Below are 25,552 nucleotides of genomic sequence, written 5' to 3'. Positions count from 1 at the left end.
GTTTTTCACTCTGTTGAGGATTGACCGCCTTCGGTGTAACACAAACAATTCTTACTCCAAATACAACAGAAACAAATAGGTTGAAATTTCTTACAAATGAACAGACGTCCCGAACAAAGATGCAGGGACAGTCATCCTTGTGTTACAGGTGAACTTGACCCCAGAGCCTTAACTGTGCCCTTACATTAGAGGTGAAGAGACCGTAGATGTTGAAACAGAACGAGCTGTTGCTTTGTGTGTCCATTGATCTCTATCCAGCTCAGGTTGGATATGTTATGTTTAACAACAGGTGGAAAGTGCTCCTCATTGATGTCACGTCATTAGCTTTAAACAACGCTTGTAATCACAAAAAGGTGTTTACCTTATTTATATATGCGATTCATTATTGAGCAAACAGAAAGAAGAAAGAGGACCCCTTTCTATCCCTCTCCTCCGCTCTCTTCTCCACTCTGGGAAGTATCGATCCACTGGCTTGAAAATAACAAATTAGTTTGAGAAAGAGGAATTAAATGGTGATGGAAAGCAAGTGCGGGAAGCCAAATAGGCTGTGTGGAAAATCTCCGCAAAGTAATCCTTTAATTAAATTAGGAGAAGTACAACAAAGATGTTGCTGTTTTTTTTTTTCTTCCACCCTCTACTTTCCCCCTCTCTCATGTCTTTTAGACAGCAGCAGGTTCCAGAGGTTGCTAGGTAACTGGGATGGGTTTAGTTCCCGATGGCCAGGGGCGAAGGGGTTGTTGGCAGGATGTGGCAAGTGATGTGGCTTTTTGTTGGCCGTAAGGAGAGGAAGAGGAAATGGAGGGACCACAGCAAGGTCAAAGGCTTGGCCAGTATTCGTGCTTTCATCCAAATTCAGATGTCGTGACGGGATCAGAGAATGTGAGTGCAGTAGTGGAGTTTATTACGTTTTCTGCTCCTCGCTCGGCGGTAAAAGAAACTAAGTTTACATAACAAAATGTGCTTTTTTTTTTTTTTTTTTTTTTTTTTTTTTACAGGACAATATATTGGTATATTGACAGGGGCGTTTCCTCTGAGGAGCAGTATCTCAAATAAATCAAATCTCAAATCAAATAAAACAGCGCAAAAAAATATTTCAAAATGTGACATTAAAAAGTGTAGAAGTCAGTAGTTTTTATAAAGTAACAGTGTCCAACAGCGACACCCGCAGGTGAAGTTACAGCGGGAGGTGCGCGTGCGGTGGGTTTGATGGGGGGTAATTGAGAATGAATGGGGGAAAGTCACGCAAGAGGAGGCAATGCATCTATCGCGCTATGATTGGATATGATCTGCTATGATTGGTTTGTGCGATAAATCCCGCCTCTTTTGTACCATTCTCATCAGCCTGAAAGAAGTTAATGATGGCGTTAATGGGAAGACTAATTAAAAAGTAAGTAAACAACATCGCTTTATGTCATGTCAAAATCAAACTTGAAATGGGCTGAAAACATGATAATTTGAGGGGTTTTAGTGAGCAATCAGCTTGGGGAAATGAAATGTACATCTTCATGTCTGTGACAGTGTGTACAAGCTTGATGGCCACTGAAAAAGAGTTGACTATTAAAAAGAAAAGTCGAACATTAGTTCACAAATAATATACTGTATATTGTTTAAATGGGCTTTATGCACAGCTACACTACTTCCTGAACTTCAGCCAGCTCTTTGTTTCCTGTCTGTCATTATTGGACAAACTGATTAATCCAGGTGTGCCTGACCTCAGTAACAATAATCAGACACACCTGGATTAATCAGTTTGTCCAATAATGACAGACAGGAAACAAAGAGCTGGCTGAAGTTCAGGAAGTAGTGTAGCTGTGCATAAATCCCATTGCTACTGCATTTAGGTATTATTTTTGGAATAAATGTACAAACGCGTTAGCCTGGTTAAAACCAGACCATTCTCAGTAGTAACTGAGTTATGGTCTGGCAAAGCTTCATTAATAACTCATTTCCAAACGGACGTCACCAACGGACGTCGCTCAAATGCCTCTGGGCGCAATTGGATAGACCTAAAACCAATCAGAGCGATCGTCATCGTGTAAAGCCATATGCTGCGTCCCAATTCGCCTAAGTTACACTAGGCCATAAAACGATGTACTCTTTTTGTGAAGAAAAGGTATTTACTTTTGAATGTGTAGCAAAAAAGTAGGCAAGCTTTGGGACATACTACTTCGTCATCTTTATCGGACGGATCTGTCGCGTGCATCCTGTCACGTAAACTGCCCTGTCAATGCCTTGTCACAGTTAATATCCTCTATTAAATCTAATTTCATTTCCTACCGTTTCGGAGAGAAATGTAGTAGCACATTCATCTGCCAGTGGGTCTTTCATGGAGACTGTCCTCATGTGTTTGCAATTTGAATATAATAATGCATTTAAAAGTTGCTGCCACCGCACACCACTGATATTAGAGAATATTAATGTTGGTGCACATAATGTGTGTATAATTTTTATAGTTGATGTTAATCATTTTAATTCCACATGTAAAAGGAATCAAGTTTTTTTCAAACTCATGTCAAAAAAAAAAAAAAAAAAAAACGTTCCTTTGGCCGTCGTACATTTTCCCAAAGCCCATTTATTTGATAGTACATTACAGATTTGATCTCACTTTGTGAATGGTAAATGCCTGTTAAAGGAATGTGTTTTTGCATTCACTTGCGCTGCATTTCCACTGTGTTTTCATGTAAACATGTACCAGACAGATGTTTGACCATTCCACTCACATCTCTCATCATTTGCAGCATCTTTTAGTGGCGCTCAAGTAAAAAAAAAAAAAACAATTAAAAAAAAAATGTATCTCAAGAACTTTCATTCCACTTCTCCTGCGTCTCCTTTTTTTTAAATAAAAAAAGGCCCAGACACTGTAAAAAAAACAGTACAAAATTCTTCCTAACATACAATTGCATTATGGCCTGTTAATATGTTGTGCTCTTGAAGTAGTATCAGAGTTATAGAAAAAAAGCGATCTCGTCTTTGTACAGCGTGACCGGAAGTAGCACTGATACAGCTTACAGCTGTGATGCCATTTCCAGCTGGTCCGTTCTCCGTACCTTCTCGTCGGAAGTCCTGTAACCCCACTTGACACAATCCTCACAGCGCACATCAGTGGTACCCTATGTACACGCACAGGAAGTGCTTCCTGCAATGTCCCTGCAGCTATTAGAACAGTTCATTAGCCCAGATAAATGACTGAGGCTCTGACTGGCCTTCTAGCGCTGCTGCTAAAAAGAGCTCACGTCTCTGCCCATTAGCCGGACATGGCGGACGATGACAGCAGCAGGACCGGCCCTGTCACACTGCATGGGTCCCGAGATGAAGCTCACGTTAACTGACGGCTGTCAGTGAGAGCACTCCCCGCTGTTAGCACTTCCTCAAGGCTACTTCTGGCCCCCAACACACACACACACACATTTAGTGTCATCGTTCACAGCAGGAGGCGCTCTGTCAGAATGAATGAAACTGTGTCTGCCTTAATGACAGCCATGGTGACGGCACCAGTATGTCACGGCGAGGGTCTCACGGATGTGGTTGGATGGGTTTGAGTCATCCCCGTGATCATTATCTGTCTAGTAGAGGGTAGAGAGAGAGAGAGAGAGAGAGATAAAAAAAAAACAAGACAGAGAAAGAGAGAGCAAAGACCCTCTGGCTTATTGTGTCCTACTGTAGCCCACTCCCAACACTTCAGCTAATGAATGTATGATGAGCCTAGAGGCCTGAGGTGACTCTACCCTTAACTTTACATCACAACCACTTTAGATTTCACCTTTATAATTGAGACATAAACATATTTCAGCAGGATCATATGGGAAGAGGCTATTTTTCAGAAATTTATTTTCAAGAAGTAAGCCCTATACCAGGGGTGCCCAATCCTGCTCCTGCCGATCGACTGTCCTGCACAGTTCATCTCCAACCCTAATCAAACACACCTGCCTTTAGTTTTCAAGTGATCCTGAAGACCTTAATTGATTGCTTCAGGTGTGTTTGATTAGGGTTGGAGATGAACTGTGCAGGACAGTCGATCGGCAGGAGCAGGATTGGGCACCCCTGGCCTATACGGACAGGACTAGTTTTCTAAACGACGTTTGAATCACAGTTTTTACCACTCGACGTTTGTGATTTTATGTACCGATTCAGGACTAAAATCTGAGTGCTATTTAAGTCAACTTTATAAGAAGTGGCCATTTATAATAAACCTACATAAGGGAGCAACGAAATCTAGACAAGTATCTCACCTGACACTGATATTAATTATTTTCTGCGATTTGGCTCTATTTACTTAAAGGGCACCTATTATGACTCTTTTCACAAGATGTAAAATAAGTCTCTGATGTCCCCAGAGTATGTATGTGAAGTTTTAGCTCAAAATACCCAACAGATAATTTTTTACAGCATGTTTAAATTGTAATTTTCTGGGGCTCAGAAAAACGTGCTGTTTTAGTGTGTGCCCTTTAAATGCAAATTAACTGCTGCTGCCGGCCCAGGGGGCGGAGCCTCACGAGCTTGCGCTTCAGTCAGGACAATCTCATCTGATAATATCAGAACAGAAACTCTCAGTAGCGTGTTCATTTCGACTCTGAGTCGGACAATAATGCCCAAAGAGCCAGAGAATATATGCTGTATGGAGATAGAACAGGTATAGTTTAGTTTAATTATGGTTATAACTTATTTGTCATCTGCTTTTATCCACTAATACAAGCCTGCTGTAGCAAAACCCGTCCGAATAATGACCAAAATATACTGACGAGTTCAGTGAAGTTTATTGTACATCACACAAAAGATGAACGTTTGTTTTACTCCAGAGAATCTCTGTAAGAGCTGAATAAACATAGTATAAGAAGTGAGCATTAAAGTCTTATCCATAAACTCTCTCTCTCTCTCTCTCTCTCTCTCTCTCTCTCTCTCTCTCTCTCTCTCTCTCTCTCTCTCTCTCTCCCTTTCATTATCAACAACATACACAGCGAAGTACGCAAAACACTCGTTACAACTAACAGTAAACAAATATACACACCTTTTCAGTGGGTGCTAAATAAACTGGTAAACCTTATATCCGTAAAATGACTCGTCATAAAGAGCGCGCTCGCACTTTCATTTCTTCCGTGTCCAGTCACGTTAGGCCTGTTGCTCCGGAGAGTGTAAGCTTGATCACAAACAGTACAGATCTATCCTTGAGTAACAACGGGAGTAAATGACGACTGCTATGTTCATTCTTACATCCATCAACAACACACCTCAATCGCTTAGGAGACATTCTTGTCTACAGCTGCTCAAGCGTCGAACAACGGCGGACTGTGTCCAGCTCACTCAGGGCGGGTCTATGCTCAAACTGAAGTGTTACTCAACAGTCGTGGGAGGGGCCTGCTCAATTCTACGTCACATTGCGCCGAATCTGAGAACAGCTCATTCTGAGACAGGGCTTATGATTTATTGAGATTGTAAAAAAAAACACGGGGTGAATTTTTATCATTCTAGCGGGGTTTTGCTCACACACTGCCAATACACGTTTATGTTCAAACACCATGTAAAAGTGAATTTTGCATAATAGGTGCCCTTTAAATTTGAGTTGATTGCTAAATGCCTATTAACACTATATTTAACAAGTAAAGAATCATTTCTAACATGCAATAGCATTATGGGTCATTATACAATTGATATAGAAAGCAGTATCAGAGTGATTAAAAAAAAAATCACTCTTTTCTCTACTCCACACCACTCTCATACTCTGTTACTTTTGATCGGACATAAAAAATCAAATAAAAAGTTGTTTTTCCCCCTACACAATAGTGTGGTGTGTACTGTATCCAGTATGTATTTATGTCTAAATCAAGATTTTTTTTCATCTGATTTATTTTCAGAAGTTCCAGTTGATTATTTGAATATTTGTTGATTGATATTTGTGCTTTTGTGCTTCTGTCTGCAGTCCATTCGTGAGGTGACGGGCTATGTGCTTGTGGCTCTAAACCAGTTTGAATATCTGCCCCTGGAGAATCTTCGCATCATCCGCGGCACCAGGCTGTATGAAGACCGCTACGCCCTGGCTGTATTCCTCAACTACCGCAGAGACGGCAACTTCGGTCTCCGTCAGCTTGGCCTTAAGAACCTCACAGGTACAATATGAGCCTACGAGTCCACAGGTCACATGACTCGTGTGTTCATTTTTTTTTTCCTCATTCCCTGTCTTGCTTCTCTTTTGTGAATGTTCTTGATTGAGCATAAATTCTTTGTTTAAGATGGTTTGTGGTTGTTTGATATCCACTTTAATACAATGATCCCTGCTGAAATCACTTATTACAACATCAATAACTGCGTCTGGCTGAGAATGTATATCTGTCGTATACAATCACACAGAGTAAATTTCACTGGTCGAGGCCTTTGTGAAGTTGGCGAGTGCTTTCTGATCTCTCTCTCAGAAATGAGAGGGGGAGGATTTATGAATATGGATATCATACTAAATTGATTTCACACAACTTCCATCAGAAATTACTTAGCTGGTTTTCTAACTGGTGGATGGATGAGGACCGAGGCTGGCAGTGAAATACAGCTAAATATCTGCACCTGGAATTGGATCCATAAAACTCAGTGAGAGAGGTTTGGGGAACGCTGGAGCTTGAACAGCTTGATGATGGCGCTGCTCTGATATGAACCAAGGCTTTATTATAGTTTAGATCTGTCAGTTTTGCAGGAGTGGTAAAGGCTAATCTTCTCGAAAGTGCCAGAGAGTCTACACTGGATAGTGTTTACTTAGTACAATAAAGTCTGCTGTAGCACAGTAAAGCCTACATTTATTTAAGCTATATTTTTAAACATTCAAAAATATTTCAGTGGCAATTTTATTTAAGACTACTCTGGAAGCATCTATTTCCCTAAATTGTATTTTAAGAGTCTCTTATGCTCACCAATTTTTTTTTTTTTTTTTTTTTTTTTTGGGCGGGGGGATTCTTTAATGAATATGAAGTTTGAAAAAATCTGCATTTATAGATTTTTTTTTTTTTGTGATTTTTTTTGTTACAATGTTTTTACTCCCACCTTTGATTAATTTAATGCATTCTTGCTGAATAAATCTATTTCTTTAAAAAATCTCACTGACCCCAAACTTTTGAACGATGTTTAAAAAAAAAAAAATTTTTTTTTTTATTATTATTCTTTCATGGTCACCAAGGGGGCATTTCTTTGGTTGAAATTTTTTTTATAAATATAACAAAACAATAATATTGTGAAACATTCTGGCAATATAAAATAACTGTTTCTAATAGTAATATATTTTAAAATGTAATTATATACTGTGTGTGTGTGTATATTACTCACCAAGCAGTGTGTGAGAATCATGTATATTTGTACAAATATACGTTATTTTGATTTACACTAAATTTTTTCATTATATGATTGCTCATTTTTCTTATGAGGAAGAGAGAATTATGTATTTTCCATTTAGATGAGGAATGAAGACAAAAGGGTAAATGTCCTGTCCATTCATTACTCTAATTACTGTGGTTTGTCTGTGAAGGACCTTTTTTCAACAGCTCTGCTCTTTGTCCCACACCTATTGTGTGGTGCCTATTAAATATTTTTCAGTATGTTCAGTTCGAGTTCGTTAAAATGTTGTTCATTTCACTGAAAGGACATACATACGTGCAGTATATTCTCATTCAGAGGTTTCTGAATTGTTATTTTGAATCAGTAGCTAAATTCAAACGCATGTCTCATCAAAACCGGGATGAGTTGGGGGGATTTTGTAAGTGTCTCTGTTCTTTCTGCTTCCCTACCAGGGCCAGTTGGACATGTCTCTTCTTCACAGTACCTGATCATTTGTGTTACACAACAGCACCGCTTCCTTCTGATTGGCTGATAGCACTAGTATAAGTGCATGGGCCTGACATTTACCATGCTCCACTTTTATCTTCTTTGGCAAATTAATAGTATGTTTCTTCTTAATGGCACAGACTGTAATAGTTGTTGGAGGTGGTAGTAATTGCGTCTGTACTTTTAGTATGATCACACTGTGGCCATGATACTTAACAGGACCAGAACTGTTTACGATCAAACTAATAATCTTAACCAGCCTTAATCAGTGGCGATTACCAGTCAGCCTTTAGTGTGAGGAACCAGGATGCAGTGTTCTTGTAATGCTGAAGAAGAAGGTTTGGGCTCTAAATTGTGAGCAGTGACACTTACTTTATTTTCAATCCACTAAGGACTAAGACCATTTTCATCTGCATGTATTTATTTTTCAAATATTGTTATCAACAGCAGTTTACAGTATACATCTTATTAGTTTGAGTTATCACATGGAATCAAATCCATGAGCCTGTTGAACAAAATGATACATTACAAAAAATAAAAATAAAATTATATATATATATATATATATATATATATATATATATATATATATATATATATACGTGTACGTATGTATGTATGTATATATGTAATAAATACATTTGATTAAATACCTGTTAATATAAAAATCATTTTAATATATTTTATATGAACGGTTATTTCAAATTACAATAATACTTCACAATAAAATGTAATTTATTCCTTTGAAAGCAAAGCTGAAAACAGCTGTGCTGTGATAAAAACTGAGATACTTTTTGGGGGGGGGGGATTCTTTGATGAGAAGAAAGTACAAAAGTAGTATTTTTTTGTAACAGTGTAAAAGTCTTTACTTACATTTTATCCATACTTTGCTGAATAAAAGTATTAATTTCTTTCATAAACATAATATATACAGTAATTCTCTGCAGCTTAAACTTTAGTGCATAAGCATAAACTGATTAAAAATATATATGTCTTGAATGCAATGTAAATTGCTTTGGATGACAGTTTCTGGAAAATGTATAAATGTATCCCAACTTAAAATGAGGAGGCGACTACAAGCCATTTCTAGTTTGATTCCTTCTGGTTTGTTGACTGCTTTTTTTTATTTTTTTTATGCACGATGAATGGTATTAGTTTGGGATGGGAGTCTCTGTTTGTGACCTGTGGCAGACAAGGGTAGAAAGAGCTGCACTTGTTTTTTGTTTGTTTTTTCGCATTACATTGAAATTGCTTTAGTCTGGATCTCTGCAAAAGGGCCGTTTACTATGTGAAATATGGCTAGGTATTTAACCTAGTGCACGTAAATGGTTCGGGAACACTGTCTGTCTCTTATGGAACAATGTTTCTGGTCCAGAAAACACCTTCATTCACTTGCTGTGGCTAGGCAAAGGAAATAGAGCAGAGAGAGACATAGCAGACCGGGTAAATAATTTAAGCCGTGTGTATTGTTCCACTTACTCTGTCCCCAGTCCACTCGACGCAGCGTACATAACCCAAATGCTACATTGCAATGCTGACATCACTTAAAGCCTAACTGTGCTTCATTTAATGCTGTATTCTTGGAAGATGACAGTGTTTAGGAACGTTGAGAAGAACAGTTGCTCCCATCCCCTGTCTTTGGCAGACTAACACGGAACAGCACTGGAGTTAAGGAACATTTGAAATCCCAGCCATGCCCACAAGGAAGGAGACAACACAGAAGCTCTGCTCTCTCGTTTACTCACACTCTCGCACCATCTCTCTTTCTGCATACATTCAGTGGTTACACTTTATTTTAAGGTGACGTACAGTAGTTACATTGTACTTACTCAAATAAGTACTGAGTAGTATTAATTAACTACATGTGTACTTACTGTAGAGTTATGGTTAGGGTTTGGTTTAGGGTTAGTTGTAAATATGCATAATTTACTGTTACTGACGTAAATACATGTAGTAACGTGTAACTATACGTCACCTTAAATTAAAGTGTTACCCATTCATTCTTTTCTTGTTCACCGAAGTCTTTGTGAAATTTACTTTCGCTGCCCTCTTAACTTTATCTGTATCTTTCTCGTGCTTTCATTGAGCCAGGGGTGTGTTTCCCAAAAGCATCGTTAGCCAACTATGTTCGCAAGTTCCGTCGTTATCAGCATAGTTCAACGAGTCAGTGTTTCCCGAAATCATCGTTCTAACGAACATTCGCAAACAGCATCGCAAAGTTGTGTAGTTGGAACGACAGCTTTCGACCTGTGGTTAGAAGCATAGTTTCTAGTTTGCATGACATGTGGACTTAATAAATCCTTATCTTGAGCAAAATTACCAAGCTGACATTCAGTACAACCTGTGTCTTTTATTTAGAATACATACAAATGTAATTTACATTTTTTAGTTTGTCAAGAGATTTAAAGCACCGTTTTTGGAAAGAGTGCGAATGTGCGAACGTGCTCTACTTTGTAAGAACAAGCCTATGATTGAAAAATGAGAAATTGTAGCGAGCTTGTTCTTTCAAGGATAGTTCACCCAAAAGTGAAAATTGTCATTAATTACCCACCCTCATGTAGTACCAAACCTTCATAACTTTCCTTCTTCTGTGGAAAGAAGATATTTTGTAGAGAAACAAAGTGTTCTTTGCTGGTGTAATGAAATTCAACAGGGTCTAGTGTTGTTTATGCCCTGTCATTCTTCTATTGTGTTCCACAGAAGAAAGAAATGCACATAGGTTTGCAACAACATAAGAAGGGGGAAGGGGGGGGGGGGGGGGGGGTAAATTATGACATAATTTTACATAAAACTTCCAAATGAATTGACTCACTAAAATGAATCGAATAATTGCAGGATTCAATGGGTGACGTGAGTCGTGACACAAATAGAGCAATGTAACGTTTTATCAAAGTTTGCCACTACTTGTTGGAAATACTTGGAAGAAACTATCTATTTTTAGTCACTTACTCCCAACACTGGTTTTCTAAATGTTGAACTCAGTCAGCGCCCTGTAACCCTGAGACAGATCAAAGCTGGAACAGAGCCCGGCAACATCTCTCTCGCTCTCCGTCAAGGACTATCAGCTTGTCAGACCTACATTATGAGCCTTTTGATCCCCTGTCACATTATCATGTCATTCCTCTTATAGCAGTTCTCCAGAGATGTGTAAAGTGATCAATACCATCCATAAATGATATCTAAGAGAATAAAGGCTATTAACTGCGCTGGGTCTAATCCCGAATCTGATCATACCAGCCTGTCGGCACTGCTACTAGAGTTGAAATCCACGGAGGTAGAAATTGCCCTGGATAAAATCAATTTGTCGCTGGTATATTCTGATATTGCTCTATTGATTTTCTGAGAGGTGGTGTGTGGGCGACACAGTGATGTGGTGCTCGGGCTTCCCTTGTGACTGGCTTTCAAACGTCCTCCCTGCTGGGTTATTAAGTCAGAGTCAATGGAGTGAGCTATTTCAACTATTTGTTTGAATGCAAAATGGTACAACACTACCTTTACTACGCCTCGAAAAGCATTTGAATTATTTGTATGTTGTTGATTAAGAATTTTTGCATGAAATAATAGCTAGGATTTTTTTCTATTTTTTTATTTCTTTTTAATACTTTTAGGCTTTTTATATCTCCTGTGTCTTTTCATTTGGCTTCCACAATATGATGTAATTTGCCCACTAGCAAACTCACTGCAACCAACCGTCCATGTTTATTTATTTATTTATTTATTTATCTTTTTTTTTTTTTACTGTCTGATTGGTAACACTTTCTATGAACGCTGTATGTATAATGCATTAAATGCTAGGAGTCAAAGGTTTGGACACACATGACTGAATTAATTTTTCTCATGATCTTCAAAACCTTTACATAGAGTGGCTTTTGCTTAAATATTTTAAATCAGTTTATGTGTGTGTATATGTAAAGTGTGCCCAATAGCAACAATAATAGATAAACTTATTCTTTGTGCTTCAATAATGCCTTATGAAATAAAATACATCTCATACATTGCATGTTCTCATAAATAATTGCAACAGTTAACAATACATTATGTATAATAGTAAAATGATGTATAATAGTTTTTTTAGTGTGTTCATACCCATGCCAAAATGTCATGTCCTTTGTTGTATTTTTACTCTTTTAAGTGTAAGAATGAATAGCTGAATATAATCATGAATTATAGCTCTGGTTAGAATTATGCATGGAAAGATGTTATGGATTAGGATGTGCATTGTAATGTTTCATGTATACAGGCTTTATAGAAAGTGTTACCATCTGCTACTGTCAGTCCAGAAGGAGCTGTGTCGTCTTGTGTCGGTGTCCTCGAAGGCCTCAAGAGGCAGGTGATTTGTAATAATTATACCTCATCCCACTGCTGAGGCAAAGGTTAAACTTCGCATCCTTTCTTTGACATTTCAAAGTGGCGCTCCGTCGTCCTTTTCAGAAGAATTAGAATGTTTTGTTCATGCCTAGGCAAACATTTTTCTTTTTACTCAACATTTGTGCACCTCATTGTTTCTTGTCATTTCTTTTAGCAAATGCAGCTTAGACAGTAATTACCTCACAATAATAACAACCTCCATAAGAACAGATGAGTGTGTAAATGTAACGGTTTCCTTTTTCTTTTTCAGCTAGTTTACAGTTTCTTTAGTTTTCTGTTGTCTGTATTATTTCTCCCACTTTATATTTTTTGCCCTTGATGAGTGCTTTTGGTTATTACACATTATTTTCTTCTCTACCCAGAATTTTTAAAGAAAACGATCAATGTCAACGGTGCCGTATGTAATATTGACAGCTAGAGGTTGAAATGGGTACAGCAGTTCAGATTCAAAATATCAGAGAGGGTTGTTTCTCCCACCCCCTCCTCCTCAGACTCCATACACTTACTTACACTGTAAGTTGATGATTTGATTTATTTGCGTTTTAATATGCCTGTGGACATAAAGGTTTTTAGATGGATGCCGAGGTTTTTTAGGTCGGGTAGAATCTGCGATCTCTGACCTAGTTTATTTGCTGGCTTCCATGGCTGCAATACGCTGTATTTTACCCCAAATGGCAACCCAGGGTGTCGAAATACTATTGGGTAAGTTAGCAAAAGCTGGGATCACACAGACCAAAATAAAAACAGACATTCCGACACGGAAGACACATTTCAGAGTAGAATAACTGGCTGTAGCATTGTTTTTCGGAGAAAGTATATGAACTTAGCATGTTTCCTAAATCTCTGCAAACATACTATGGTATTTTTGTAGAATAGCTATATCATGATAATTATATGGTTTCCATAATAAATTATTGTAAGGGTTGAGTGTACTGTAACTAAGCGTTTACTTTCCTCTTCTACTTTCCAAGCTTATTCTCATTTGAGCTGTAATTCATAATTCAATCTTTGATTAGACATATTATATGATATTAATCTCTGAATGCCTCTCACTCAGAATTGTAGCACTGCTCATTATTCTTATTTTCAGCTGTGGAAAATGGGCTTCAACATCCTGTCCTTCATGCAAGCTATATTTATTTTCCTGCCTTTTAGAACAAATTATCTTGAAAGAGGACTTTGTTTTGTCAAGGTTTGTCTGTGCTGTCTCAAGGTTCTAATTTTATATTGTATGCTAGGTTTTTATAGTTTATTCTGTCAACTGTCTGCCTGTCTTTAACATCAACTTGATCAGAGGCTTTTTGTATCAGTAAATGGTGGGTTTTTGTGTGGTTTATGCCATTTTGTTTACTTTCAGCTTCGCTCTAAAGCATTAGCATTTTTATTTTTCTATACTAGTTTTATTTTTTTATATTTTTTTTGTAGGTTTGAATTGATAGAGACAGTTTACAGATGCACAAGTGCACATTTTGACAGGACATTTGAATATTGCAATCTTTATGTACTGACATGTAAGTGTGTTGTCACTGTAACTTCAACTGTGAATGTGCACAGTTACTGGTACTGCTCTCATCTGTTTTGTGGTTTTGTCTACCTTCTACTACTTATCTTTGCCGTTTCTTGCAGATTCACATGATATTTCCTCCACTTGTTGTTTCATAGATAATTTATTAAGTGTGCACTATTCAGATTTGAATCAAGAATGCCATTTAAATTCCAATTCCGTTAAAGAATTTGAAGCAAATTTGAATTGAGGCAGCAAACAGGATGTTGAATTACAATTTAAATTTGAATGTAAGGAAGTAGTAAGACATTCATCAGATAATTGATGAATCATTTTTAACTAGAAAAGCAAAGTTTGTCATGAATACTGGCTTTACAAAGCCTTGCTTTATAGTTTTTTAAAATATGTTTTAAAATGAAAATTACTTTTTATAGGCCTTACAGACACATGGATGGATGGATGGATGGATGGATGGATGGATGGATGGATGGATGGATGCCACCTACTATAAAAATGAGTTTTTGTATGTCATATAAAAAAAAAAAAAAAAAAAAAAAAATTGTGGACCAGGGTTGAAGAACTTCCCGGCATGTATCGCCTGTTTCTTTGAATTATAATTCAGCAAGTTCCTCTTCCTGTTATTCCAGTTCACCTTCTTGTAGAGTGTGGGCATATTAGAAGTGCACAATCTAAAGCTAGAAAACATGTGGCAATATTACATTTAGTCACAACTGCAATCAATATGTAAATAGTCTCTCACCTTTAGCATTTCCCATCCAAACATAACACATTCATGTACATATGATAGCAGCTCTTTATGTTTACGCTTCAATATACCTGCACCTGTTCAAGGAGAAAATCTCAATGATCGTGCATTAACCTCATTGAGTCCTGCTTAGTGTCTCATGAAAGCGGTCTGGAACAGCACACCGGAGATGAAAGACAAAGAATGAGAAAAGGAGATCAGCCTATCACTCCCTCAGACACGTCTGTCTCTTGCTCCCTCTCTTTACCCGTTTAGTTTCTTTTTCAGCTCAGCGCGGTCTGTGTAGAGGGATCCGGGAGGAGAAAAAAGAAAATTACTTTTGTTGGTGCTTGCACAACACTCATTTCCATCTTTCGCACTGAGGCTTCCAGACCCCGGGTCACTTCCAATTGTGTGTCTAATTGATTACTTCCCATGCAATTACGTTTGTGTCATACTCGATTTTTCACTGTTTGAGGCACAGGGGAGCGATCCTCCTTCTGAAGGACAACAGTTGCACTGCAGCAAATCTAGAATGTGGCTGTATTATTAATCTTTTGGCGCAGCTGTAGTGCAGTAATAACCAGTGACATAAACCACAAACGCAAGGTTACAGAGGTGGAAAGGACGGTGTCAATGACAGGACATGTTCTCCATGCATGGCATTGAGGAAAAACAGCATTAAAAGCGACAATATTGTGATTCTGCTCATTTGCAACAACACAAACAAGTGCTTCTTTATTAGGTCTTGAAAAAGACAGTTGCCATATTTTTTTTTATATATATTTTTTTACATTTACCCCTTGCATATTCTTTGTGCTTTTACTTCTTAATTTTTTTAAGAAGTTTTCAAGCTCATTAATTAAAGCTTTTGGGAATTATGTAAGCTGTGAGAAAAGAATGTAATGAAATATTGATGTCTAACCACAGAAGGACTTTTAAAATTACAATCATTAGAAAGATTTGACCCTTCTGCCCTCACAAAGGAAAGGAAAAGTGTGTGACGGTAATCAAAGCCATTAAAGATGTGGGATTCATGACTTTTCATTGAGCCGTAAAACTTGCCGTGAGACTTATTCACTGCATAGACGCTCTTTTAGAAATATATTAAAACTCTATTAAATGTGCTTCTCTTTCTAACAGCAGTGTGTTTGTATATACAGAACACATGCAGTGAACTTTCCTTTTCCATGGAGATGAAAGGATGACAGAACTGCTGAGGAGAAACAAAGCCCTTGGAAGTGGAGTAAAAAAAAAAAGGAAGAATCCATTTTAAAAGTTGTCTGTATTTAAAGCCTGTAATGTGAATTGGGAAGAGAGAAAAAAGAAAAGCTGTAATTACACAGAGATCAAATAGAGAGCATGGAGCTAGTGCTAATACCCACTCGCCCACACCAATCACTGGAGAAACCAGGCCCATTAATAATGAATCTGGTGTCATCATTAAGAATCTGAATGATTAAACATATCTCCTGGCTTCAAACACCACTTTTCACAGTAAAAAAAAAAAAGGGCTCACACATACATAAAGGAATAATGATATAAAACATACCAAGTCTGCAGATTTCCATGGTATTGGATTGTTTGTCATTCACAAAGTTATACAAAAAGTTTCACAGATGAAATAATTGCATGCAGGTTTGGAACAACATGAATAGTCTGCCATCATTTACTCACTAGTTTGAACTATCCCTTTAAAGGTGAAGTGTGTCATTTTTACACCATTGGTTGAACCAGAAGTTTAGATGCTAGGTGCTTAAACACACAGAACAATGTTTTGAAAGTGCCACAGAGCCCTTGAATTGTTTGTCTCTACACACTAAGCTGAGAAAGTAAAAAGTCATTCAACATTAAAAACTTCAAAATGCTTTCATCTGGCAATTAGACCGTAGTACTATGTTCTGTTTAATTATTGTTAATATATTTAAATTAATTCTACAGAATTCCAAGATTTTCCCCCATAATCCATGCAGTAAATGTACAAAGGTGTGCAGAATAGCTATAACTTTCCTCTTTGGATACAATGAGGGATTGAACCTAACGTAAATCCAACATCATGACAACAGCCAGTTATTCTAATGTGTGTATAGCTTTTAATGGCCTCATAGTTAATTCAATTGCATGAACCATCCAGAGAAAACGGCCAATTAACATCACTGCGTTCTGTGTACTGTAAAAAGAAAGTGGAGCACATCACAGAGCGGTTATATAATCTGAGGCAGGTGGAAAACATATTAGTGTAGAAAAAGATTTATCTTTGACAGTTTGATGATGGGAGATATTAAGATTTGTTCGTTTATTAATGAATGCAACAGGTTAGTAGAGATCGCTATTGTTTGACCACACTAGAAATAGTTCACCCCAAAATGACATTTTGTCATCATTTACATCATTCACTCTCATATCGTTGAAACCCTGTATTATTTTTACTTATATAAATGAATGCATAAAAGACTGTTTGAACTGCTTTTTTCCACCATTCACTGAAAGTGGATGGTGATTTATTCTGCCAATCAGGACAAAGAACAAAAAGCGTCATTATAAGTTGTCTGAAAATCTGTGAGAAACACATTGAAATTGAAGATATTATTCTTGGATAATCTTCCCTTCTGTAGTGCTCTTAAATGTCATTTGCTCAAATGTCATTTGTAAATAAATAAAAATAAGTAAGTATTAATAAGGCTTGGAATATATATTTAAACTTTTATGGTGCCTAACTGTTTAAATCTTCACCCCTTTTCATTGTATGGAAAACGGAAGCTCAAACATTGTGCCTAAATATCCCCTTTTGCATTTGACCAAAGAAAGAGATAGAGGTTACTAAAAGTTAGCAAGCGAAAATTATGACTTTTTAAGCCTTTATCATGTCATTTTTTGCTAACTTTGTTGCTTTACTTCATCTTTAGTGAAAGGACATGATCAACTGACAAAAATGTAAGTGTAACAATAACGTTATACCTGTTTTAGCATGTTGCTGCTAGTCGACAGCTTGCTCCTGTGTTAAGAAAGCATTGACATACACACATTTTAGCTTCCCCCATTTGTCTCCATTACCCGTAAGCCTCTGCTAATGGAGTCAAAGAGTCTCTAGGGTGTTGTTAGCACCTGACTTTACCATTTGATTCGAGCCTTTGCAAAATCAGTCATTACACTCCAGCCCGAACACAGATTCGTGCAAGCTTTTTGACACAAATAGAGCTGTTCCATGACCCAGGGCTGTACATCACGATAATAATAAATGACTCCGTACACTTATGCCTTTGATTATATGCGTGCGTCGCTTTGAGTGCAAGCAAACGCTCACAGTCAAGAGAAAAGAGGAGCAAAAACAGGGTTGAAAAAAAAAGTAGAGCGGCTTTGGATGTTGAATAATTCAGAACTGGCAGCACATGGGGCTTCAGGGCCAGCCGGAGTGCAGGAACTCCAGCCACTGATGAGCAGTGTGCCCGCACCTCACCTTTGTCCTGCACACGCACACATACACAGACACAATGTGTATCAGCAGCACTCAGAAAGCTGCAAACTCTGCTCGCCTGTCCATTTCAAACCGTTTCAGCCCTCCGCCTCTTCAGATATCAGACTTGGGCCTCATTAAAAGTTAATGTGAGGCGTGCAAAGAATTTTTATGCCAATTAATAATCAAAACCGTTTCCTCTATAGCCCTGCAGCATTATTTCAGAGTCAAAAACCAGGCCATTCGACACAATGCAACCAAAGCAAAGACTGTGGGGTGCGTGAAGCAGGAAAAGACATAAAAAAAAAAATCACCCAATAGACCTGATCAGTTTAAGTCGGTGGGCCTAGTAGGTTTCCTGGCAGGTGTGTAACGCTGTCGTGGATGTTTGAACAGTGCTGTGTTGTGCTTGCCAGCTGTTCTGGCTGGGTTTCACAGTGTATGCCAGCCAAAGTCTGTGTCATTGGCATCAATAGCATGCAGAGCAGAGTCCAAACACAGCCAGACACATCTATACGTACACAAACACTTATGCTTTCAAGGGATACAGACACTACAGACTGATAAAAAGGCATCTCCACCTCCACTAGTCCTCCTGTTCTTGATGTCGCCTCAAATTTGGCATTGTTTCATCAAGCCCGCAGCAGGAAACGCTAATGAAACATTTAAGAGTGGTAAGTCAATTGCCTCTGCTGACAATCAAAGAAAGCTTATTTCAGAGGGAATGTGAAAGAATCTTTGTTCTGCTGAAACTGGGTTTTGGTTTGGCCACACGATCGATAGATCAGATGGAGACTGTATAGACTTGTATAGCCAGACTATTGTCATGAAGTCTAATCTACATTGCAGCTTATCTTTCATTTGGACCGGAAGAGACTGGCATATAAAGGTTTATTTTTTCAAGCAGTTTAGGAGCAGGTTAATTGTACACTTTCTTAGGTACACTTCGCTAATACCGGGTTATACCTTCAGAAATACCTTAATTTTTTATGGCATAGATTCACAAAGGTGTTGGAAACATTCCTCAGGTATTTTGGCATATTGACATGATAGCATCACGCAGTTCCTGCAGATTTGTCAGCAACATCCATGATGCGAATCTCTTTTACTTGCTCCTGATTGGCTAGTGAGTCGTTACCTAGGAAGAATCAGGTGAACGTAACTGGGAGACCTGACTACCATGGAGTCATGGCACATCAGACGACACCACCAAACATGCCCAGTGACATAGAAAACATCAGAAGGAGCTAGAGACGCAGAAAGCAGCTGGTGTGCATCTGGAGTGGTAAATCGAGTGTGCGCCGCCTCTTGTGTTTCAGCTAAACTGGCACAGCGAGACGGTTGCCGCAGCATACCCGTCTCCCTCTGTGGCTTAATAATTAATGTATTTATTTTTTGCATAGTGGCTCACAGGGACGAGGCTCAGGGGCTGTACTGAATGCAGTGGAGGGTAATAGGACATGAATAGCCCCTGCTGTCACGGCTACGGCCGCCCTGCCAAGCGCTCGAGCTGGTCAGGTGGGGTCTGCCATGCGGATGAATGCATGATGCTAAATATACTCCAAACTCCTCCCTCACTTCCCCACCTGGACTTTTGTTTACTTTCAGCACACATCTGAATCACTTTTCTAAATACAGAGAATTTCCTCATCCAGCCCTCTTGCATCAATTTGCAGCACTGTGCATGAACTAATTTATAATGTGTTACACAAGGTATGTTGTGTCATAACAAGTTTTGAACAAAGTTTAGCCCTAGAAAAGTTTTGAATTCAAAATCGGAGTTTAAATTCACTTTAACTGGGGGATTTAATGATTCTGGTTCTATAACAGTGCCGTAAGGATTCTTTCTATTACTTAGTAAGTTTGAGAATAGACATGTTATTAAAAAATTCTGATATAAAATAAGGTATAACAACAGCTCTCTAATGCTTATTATTTATTTATTTATTTATTTATTTATTTATTTATTTATTTATTTATTTATTTATTTATTCATTTATTCATTTGTTTATTTTATTACAGCGTTTTTTTGTCATTTTAGGAAGAACTGTTAACTGTTTTAAATGCAAAGGGTGGTCACACCAAATACTGATTTGATTTATGTCAAAGAAATTAATTGATAAATAACACATATTTCTGACATTATTTTTGAAAGTATATTCAGTGTGTGTGTGTGTGTGTGTGTGTTTAAGAGAATATATATTTTTATATATAGATTTAAATAGTCTTTCACGCTGTTATGAGATTTAGAGGTTGGGTTCAAAGACGTCCCTGTCTTCCCCTGCAGTCTAACAGGGGAATGCTGACCTTTCCCTGAGGTTAAGATAGGTCACAGTACAGTCATCTGTATGCAGGTGCTCTTCTGTTTGAGTTTTCCCCCTCTCTCTCTCTCTCTCTCTCTCTCTCTGTGGAGCTCCCGGGTACAGAGCTCATTGCAGTGCTGGTGTGGGGTGAACCGAGTCCTGCTCTGATATCTGAAGTGTCACTCAGTCAGAAGCCACACTTGGCCTCCTCTCTCTCTGCCTATGTTTTTCATTGTGTTTTTTTATTTTTATTGAAGCATTCATTTAAGCTCTCTTGTGTTCTCTGATTGAGCCATTGTGCAGTTAAAGACGCATTTTGCTCTGCCCAAGGAAAGAGAAAATGGATGTTTGAATTACTATTCAATGCTAACAACAGCTTTCACCATAGCAGAACTCTAAAAAATATTATATTATGACATAATCTTTGACTGAATTTGTTTTTATATTATATTATATTATATATTGTATTGTATCATATTATAATATATTTTTTATATTATATTATATTATATTATATTATATTATATATTAATCATACAACACATATATTATGGAGATTATGGCACTCGGCACTGCTTTCTCTTATAAAATCGTTCATCACAGTGTTGACCCGAAGTAACTGCGTTCAAATCCTCTCAGAGGAGATAGCTGTCCGAACACATGCTGTGTACAGTTTAGGACTGCGGTCTTAATCTGTATTATTTATCAGTAGACAGACCATTACTGTAATATGTTCCCTTTCCTATAACCCATGTGTTTTAGAAATCTATCCCACAATTGTGCCACTACATGTAGTGATTTAACATAGCTGACCCAGATATGTAACATGAAAGGTTATTTCTGTTACTAGAAATAAGAGAGGGAAAGTCTTGCCCTCTCTCATCCCTTTGCCCTCTCTCATTTACACCGCTATTCTTTTTCTATTATTTTCCCAGATAAATAAGCAGATGCTCCGTGCCCTAGATAATTCCATAAGCCTTTAATCTTAGCCATTTTTCATAAAGATTCATCGGAAACAATTGCGTAAGGGATAACAAATTTTAATCAGCCTGCTTTAAACGCAATTACCACCCTGAGGAAGTCAGGAGGGCAGGGAGGATTGTAAGTAAAGACCACTGTCTGAAACTGTCATCCATCCTGTTTATATACAGTATATACTGAATCTATATTTATTGAGCCGACCAGCCTTGAACCCTGATATACCTTGTAACCCAACAAACAACTCAAAATTCAAATTCTTCTGCTTTTAACTGTTCATAAAAAGATGTTATAGTGTATTGCGAGCATCTGTCACTGCTTTTAAACCACTAGTCCAGCACAGCACGCTTTTCACTCAGCATTCAATATACTTTCAATTCTCTCTTTATTGCTTGTATATCATACCGTCACTGTGACAATTCCCCTTATAACATTAAAAAATAAAAATTGCCCTCCTGTAGACAAAAAGGGTGTCCTGTATTGCACCAATTTTTTTTTTTATCAACCTTGGTTGGATTTGAAAAGGATTTATTTCAATGCAGCTCTTGCCTGTTATTTACTGCCTTTGTCATTGGTTTTTCAAGAGTTGTTATCGAGTTGGACTTCGTCCCTCTGTAGCCTGAGCAAAAAAAAAAATGATGCATTGAGCGCTACAAGAGGGTCCTTGGTTCAGATAAATTCCAGACAGACACGTTACCAGTAGAACACATGTTCTGTCAGTGCCGATCACATATGGGCCATCAGTAGGCTCCCATGATGCTTTGCCTGCCTTGGCCACTCATGCTTGAATGTCAACAGTGTCTCGTTAAAAGTGCATTTGCTCGCAGCCAGCACGGCACGAATGCCTGCCGAACTACTCCCGCACAGGTTCGCGCCTTCCCCCTTTCTCTCCCCCCAACGCCTGCAGCATCAACTCCTCATAAATGCTTTTATGTAGTTAAATTAAAGCCGTTGTTCTTTTCAGGTCAGTAGTTAAATACATAAAAGTGCAATTAAATTCAAATAGAGTCTGTCTGTGTTTTATTCCTAGTTTGCCACCCCGTTCCTCTAGATTTATGTGAGTGGCTCTTTTGCTCTGACCTTGGCTGAGGTGTTCATGGAAAGCCCATCATTGAAGTTTCTTATGATCTTAGCTAAATAACGAGCAGTGGTCACAACTGTGGCTTTTTACATTATACCATTCGAATGTTTGGGGTTAGTAAGACTTTTTTCATATCATAGCAAGGATGCATACAATTGATTAAAAGTGACAGTAAAGACAGACATTTATAATATCCCCCCCCCCCCAAAAAAAAAATCTATTTCAAATAAATGCCGTGCTTTTGAACTTTCTATTTATTAATATTCCTAAAAGAATCCTGAAAAAAAAAAATCTGCAATTTTGATCAGATAAATGCAGCCATAGGACCAGATTCAGTAGCAGCCTATGCCAGCACAAACCCTCTTTTGACATAAAAAAAACTACTATCAGGATAGACATGTAGTGAAAAATTAGTGCTGAAAAGGCATGGACATAGTTATTTTTGCGGCTGACCTTATTGCATATGCATTTGTAGGAGTTTCCCTTCAGACGCAAATTTTATGGAAGTAAAATATTTAAATGAATCACGCAAGGTGATTTACTAAGGTTTGCGCTTGTCAATTTACTGGTTACGCCATTATTTACCGTTCAAAAAAATCATGTCTTAAAACAGATCATCGGCTGCATATTGAAATCTTTAAAAAATAAAAATAATAATTGCTACACACATACAGTGTCTTCATTCATTTTGATGATCAGCCATTATCATCTGTATCCAATAGGATTCAGAAGGTAGAACAAATCATTATGAGCTGTAAGTGACTTTTTTTGTGAAATAACACACAGAAGATTTCCCTACTACTTGACAGACACGACCAAAGTCAATCTGTCAGGTAGTAAGAACATTTCAGGTAGTTGTCTCTGTCAGTCCTAGACTCAATAAGCCACAAAAAAGAGCACAGAATGCTATCATTTATCCAGAAGAGTCTGAGGTCTCTGCCTGCTTTTCAGTCATTTCTGTGTCGGCCAGTTGCGGACACAAGACTCTAACGGACACATGGAAGGAGTTACTTGAGTTTTTTCCCCTCAAATTGGGCACAGAGGAACACTTGATCTTCAAATATCCGGTGAAAGATATGTAAGAGATGTAAGATATTCTTTGTCTATCTCTTAGGTCTTGTTTAGCACTTAAGCTGTGGTTTTAGCGCTCTCAGTCTCACAAAAGAGAAAAAGACAGCATAAAAGTTATCACTCTCAAACAGTGAAAAGAACAATAATGTTCTGTTAAACTACGATTAAAACGCAAAGTGTTTATTTTCCTCACAAAAGTCCTAGTGTGTTTGGGTTGCGGGCAATTTTTGTTCCCCTTATCGGAAAGAAAAATCACTCTGTTCCCTCTTGCTGTTTGTTCAACTTTACCCGTTGCATTTTTTACCCAGACAGCATCTCCTTGGTAACGCGTCTGGAGAGGCTGGGCTGTGTGGTGCAGAGCCTCACATTGATGGATGGTGCAGAAGATCACCTATTTGTACAGTGGCGGCAGGGGAAGTTGGCACAGTCTGGCATATCATTCCTCATAAGCCCTGCCAGGCGCGATCCCTCTGTGCCACACGCAGAGCCAGACTGCTGGCAGTGACTGGCGTAAGGCCGCGGTGATGTTGACACTCTGTGATGAATAGCCACATCTATGCCCGACTGACTTGATCATCTTATAGAGGAAGTGTGAATGAACTACTGGATTAGGACTCTGTGATTGTTAAAAGGAGATGCTTGACTAGTGTTGATCTTCAAGTTAAGCTCATGAAAGGCCCTGCGTACTAATATGAAGTCCTGTCTTGTCCATTTAATTAAACGAAACTGATTGTCTTAAGCCCAGAAAAATCTTTATGTTCTGCAAGTTTGTGTGTTCTGCAAAATCTCATGAGTTGCCTATGAGGCAGCGCTTTTAGGCATCATAGGCACTTTCTTGAAGTTAAGAGACCTTTTTTTTTAATCCAGTAATCAGTAACTACTATTTTTTCATTCCTCCCGGATAACTACTAAGAACTTTTATATACAGGTTATTTATTAATGTGAATAATACATAATGTATAATAATTAATTCTAAAGTAAAAATCATGTTAACCCAATAGTAATGACTCAAGTCTTACCAACTCTTTCAGAAAGAGTTACACATTTTAGGATCCGTATACTAAAGCGAAAAGCATGATAACTCCATGAAATTGACATTGTAAACTTTTAAAAGGTTTTTGTAAGGTTTTGGATAGTAATGACTCAAGTGTTGCTACATCCTTCTAAAGGAATTACAAATGATTTGAATTAGTATTCTAATGTGAAGATCATGGTAACCCACTAGTAATGACTCAAGTGTTACCAAATCCATCAGAAGGAACCTTACAAAAACCTCCAAAGCTTACAATGACTTCAGTTATTACTTGTGTGTGTGTGTGTGTGTGTGTGTGTGTGTGTGTGTGTGTGTGTGTGTGTGTGTGTGTGTGTGTGTGTGTGTGTGTGTGTGTGGTGTGTGCGTGTGCGTGTGCGTGTGCGTGTGCGCGTGCGCGTGCGCGTCTGCGTGTGTGTAGAGCGTTTGTCAATGACATTAATGTTTTCACTTCATCTGAGTCAAAATTGAACCTGTAGCTTTTACAGAACCAACTAATCAAACACTCATTCAAATGAAACCAGCTGTCATCGCTGCAAAGAGAAACGCTTAACTGAACCCAGCGCCAGTGCTGGCATATAGACTTGCAGGGTGTGTGGGTGTGTGTGCGCTCTCCTACCCCTCCAGCTGTGTGTCCTTTGATACAGGTAACTTGCCTGCTAATCTGTGCCAAATGAGAAACTGAGTTTAGGGTGATAATGTGCCAGATTTATCACAAATATGTTCCTTCAGGTTTCCTTTTTTATGTTGTAAGGGTTTAACAAATGTAAATATTAAATGTAAATGTCAAATGTTCATGAAAGTATTAAATATAAACATTGAATATTAATATAAATATAAAATCAGAATAATACATCTAAATCTATAACTTAATGTTTAACTGTTAAGCACATGGTTTTTGACTGACCTTCTTCTTCGGAACACGAAAGAAGATATTTTGAAGGATGGTTTTGTCCAATAAAAGTCAGTGGGGTCCAAAACAACTCTGATCTTCCACAGATAAAAAAGAAAGTCATACATGTTTGGAACAGCATGAGGGTGAGTAAATTATGACAACATTTTCAGTTTTAAATGAGCTGTCCCTTTAAAATAGGGACAACTACATAAAAATCTTCATACCTTCATACCAAAATCTCGACCTTGTTTATAAAAATGTCATAGCCTGTGTAGGATGCTTTGAATGTTGTCTTTGAGAATGATAAACCTTTGAGTAAGAAGATAGAT

At 38.0% G+C, this 25,552-nt stretch overlaps 1 protein-coding gene across 2 annotated transcripts in view; it reads left to right on the top strand.

Annotated features, from left to right (window-relative positions):
• The window catches only part of erbb4b (erb-b2 receptor tyrosine kinase 4b), a 310,282-nt gene that overhangs the window by 184,663 nt on the left and 100,067 nt on the right, over nucleotides 1-25,552 (top strand). For both annotated transcript variants that reach the window (XM_082174552.1, XM_082174551.1), the window contains exon 3: nucleotides 5,915-6,101. In XM_082174552.1, coding sequence (XP_082030678.1) covers nucleotides 5,915-6,101 — 187 coding nt within the window. The remainder of the gene's footprint in view (nucleotides 1-5,914; nucleotides 6,102-25,552) is intronic.

This window comes from Leuciscus leuciscus (genome assembly GCF_965113295.1).
Source record: "Leuciscus leuciscus genome assembly, chromosome: 7".
NCBI lineage: Eukaryota > Metazoa > Chordata > Actinopteri > Cypriniformes > Leuciscidae > Leuciscus > Leuciscus leuciscus.
The sequence above is the reverse complement of the archived record's forward strand: the minus strand, read 5'-3'. Positions and strand labels throughout refer to the sequence as shown.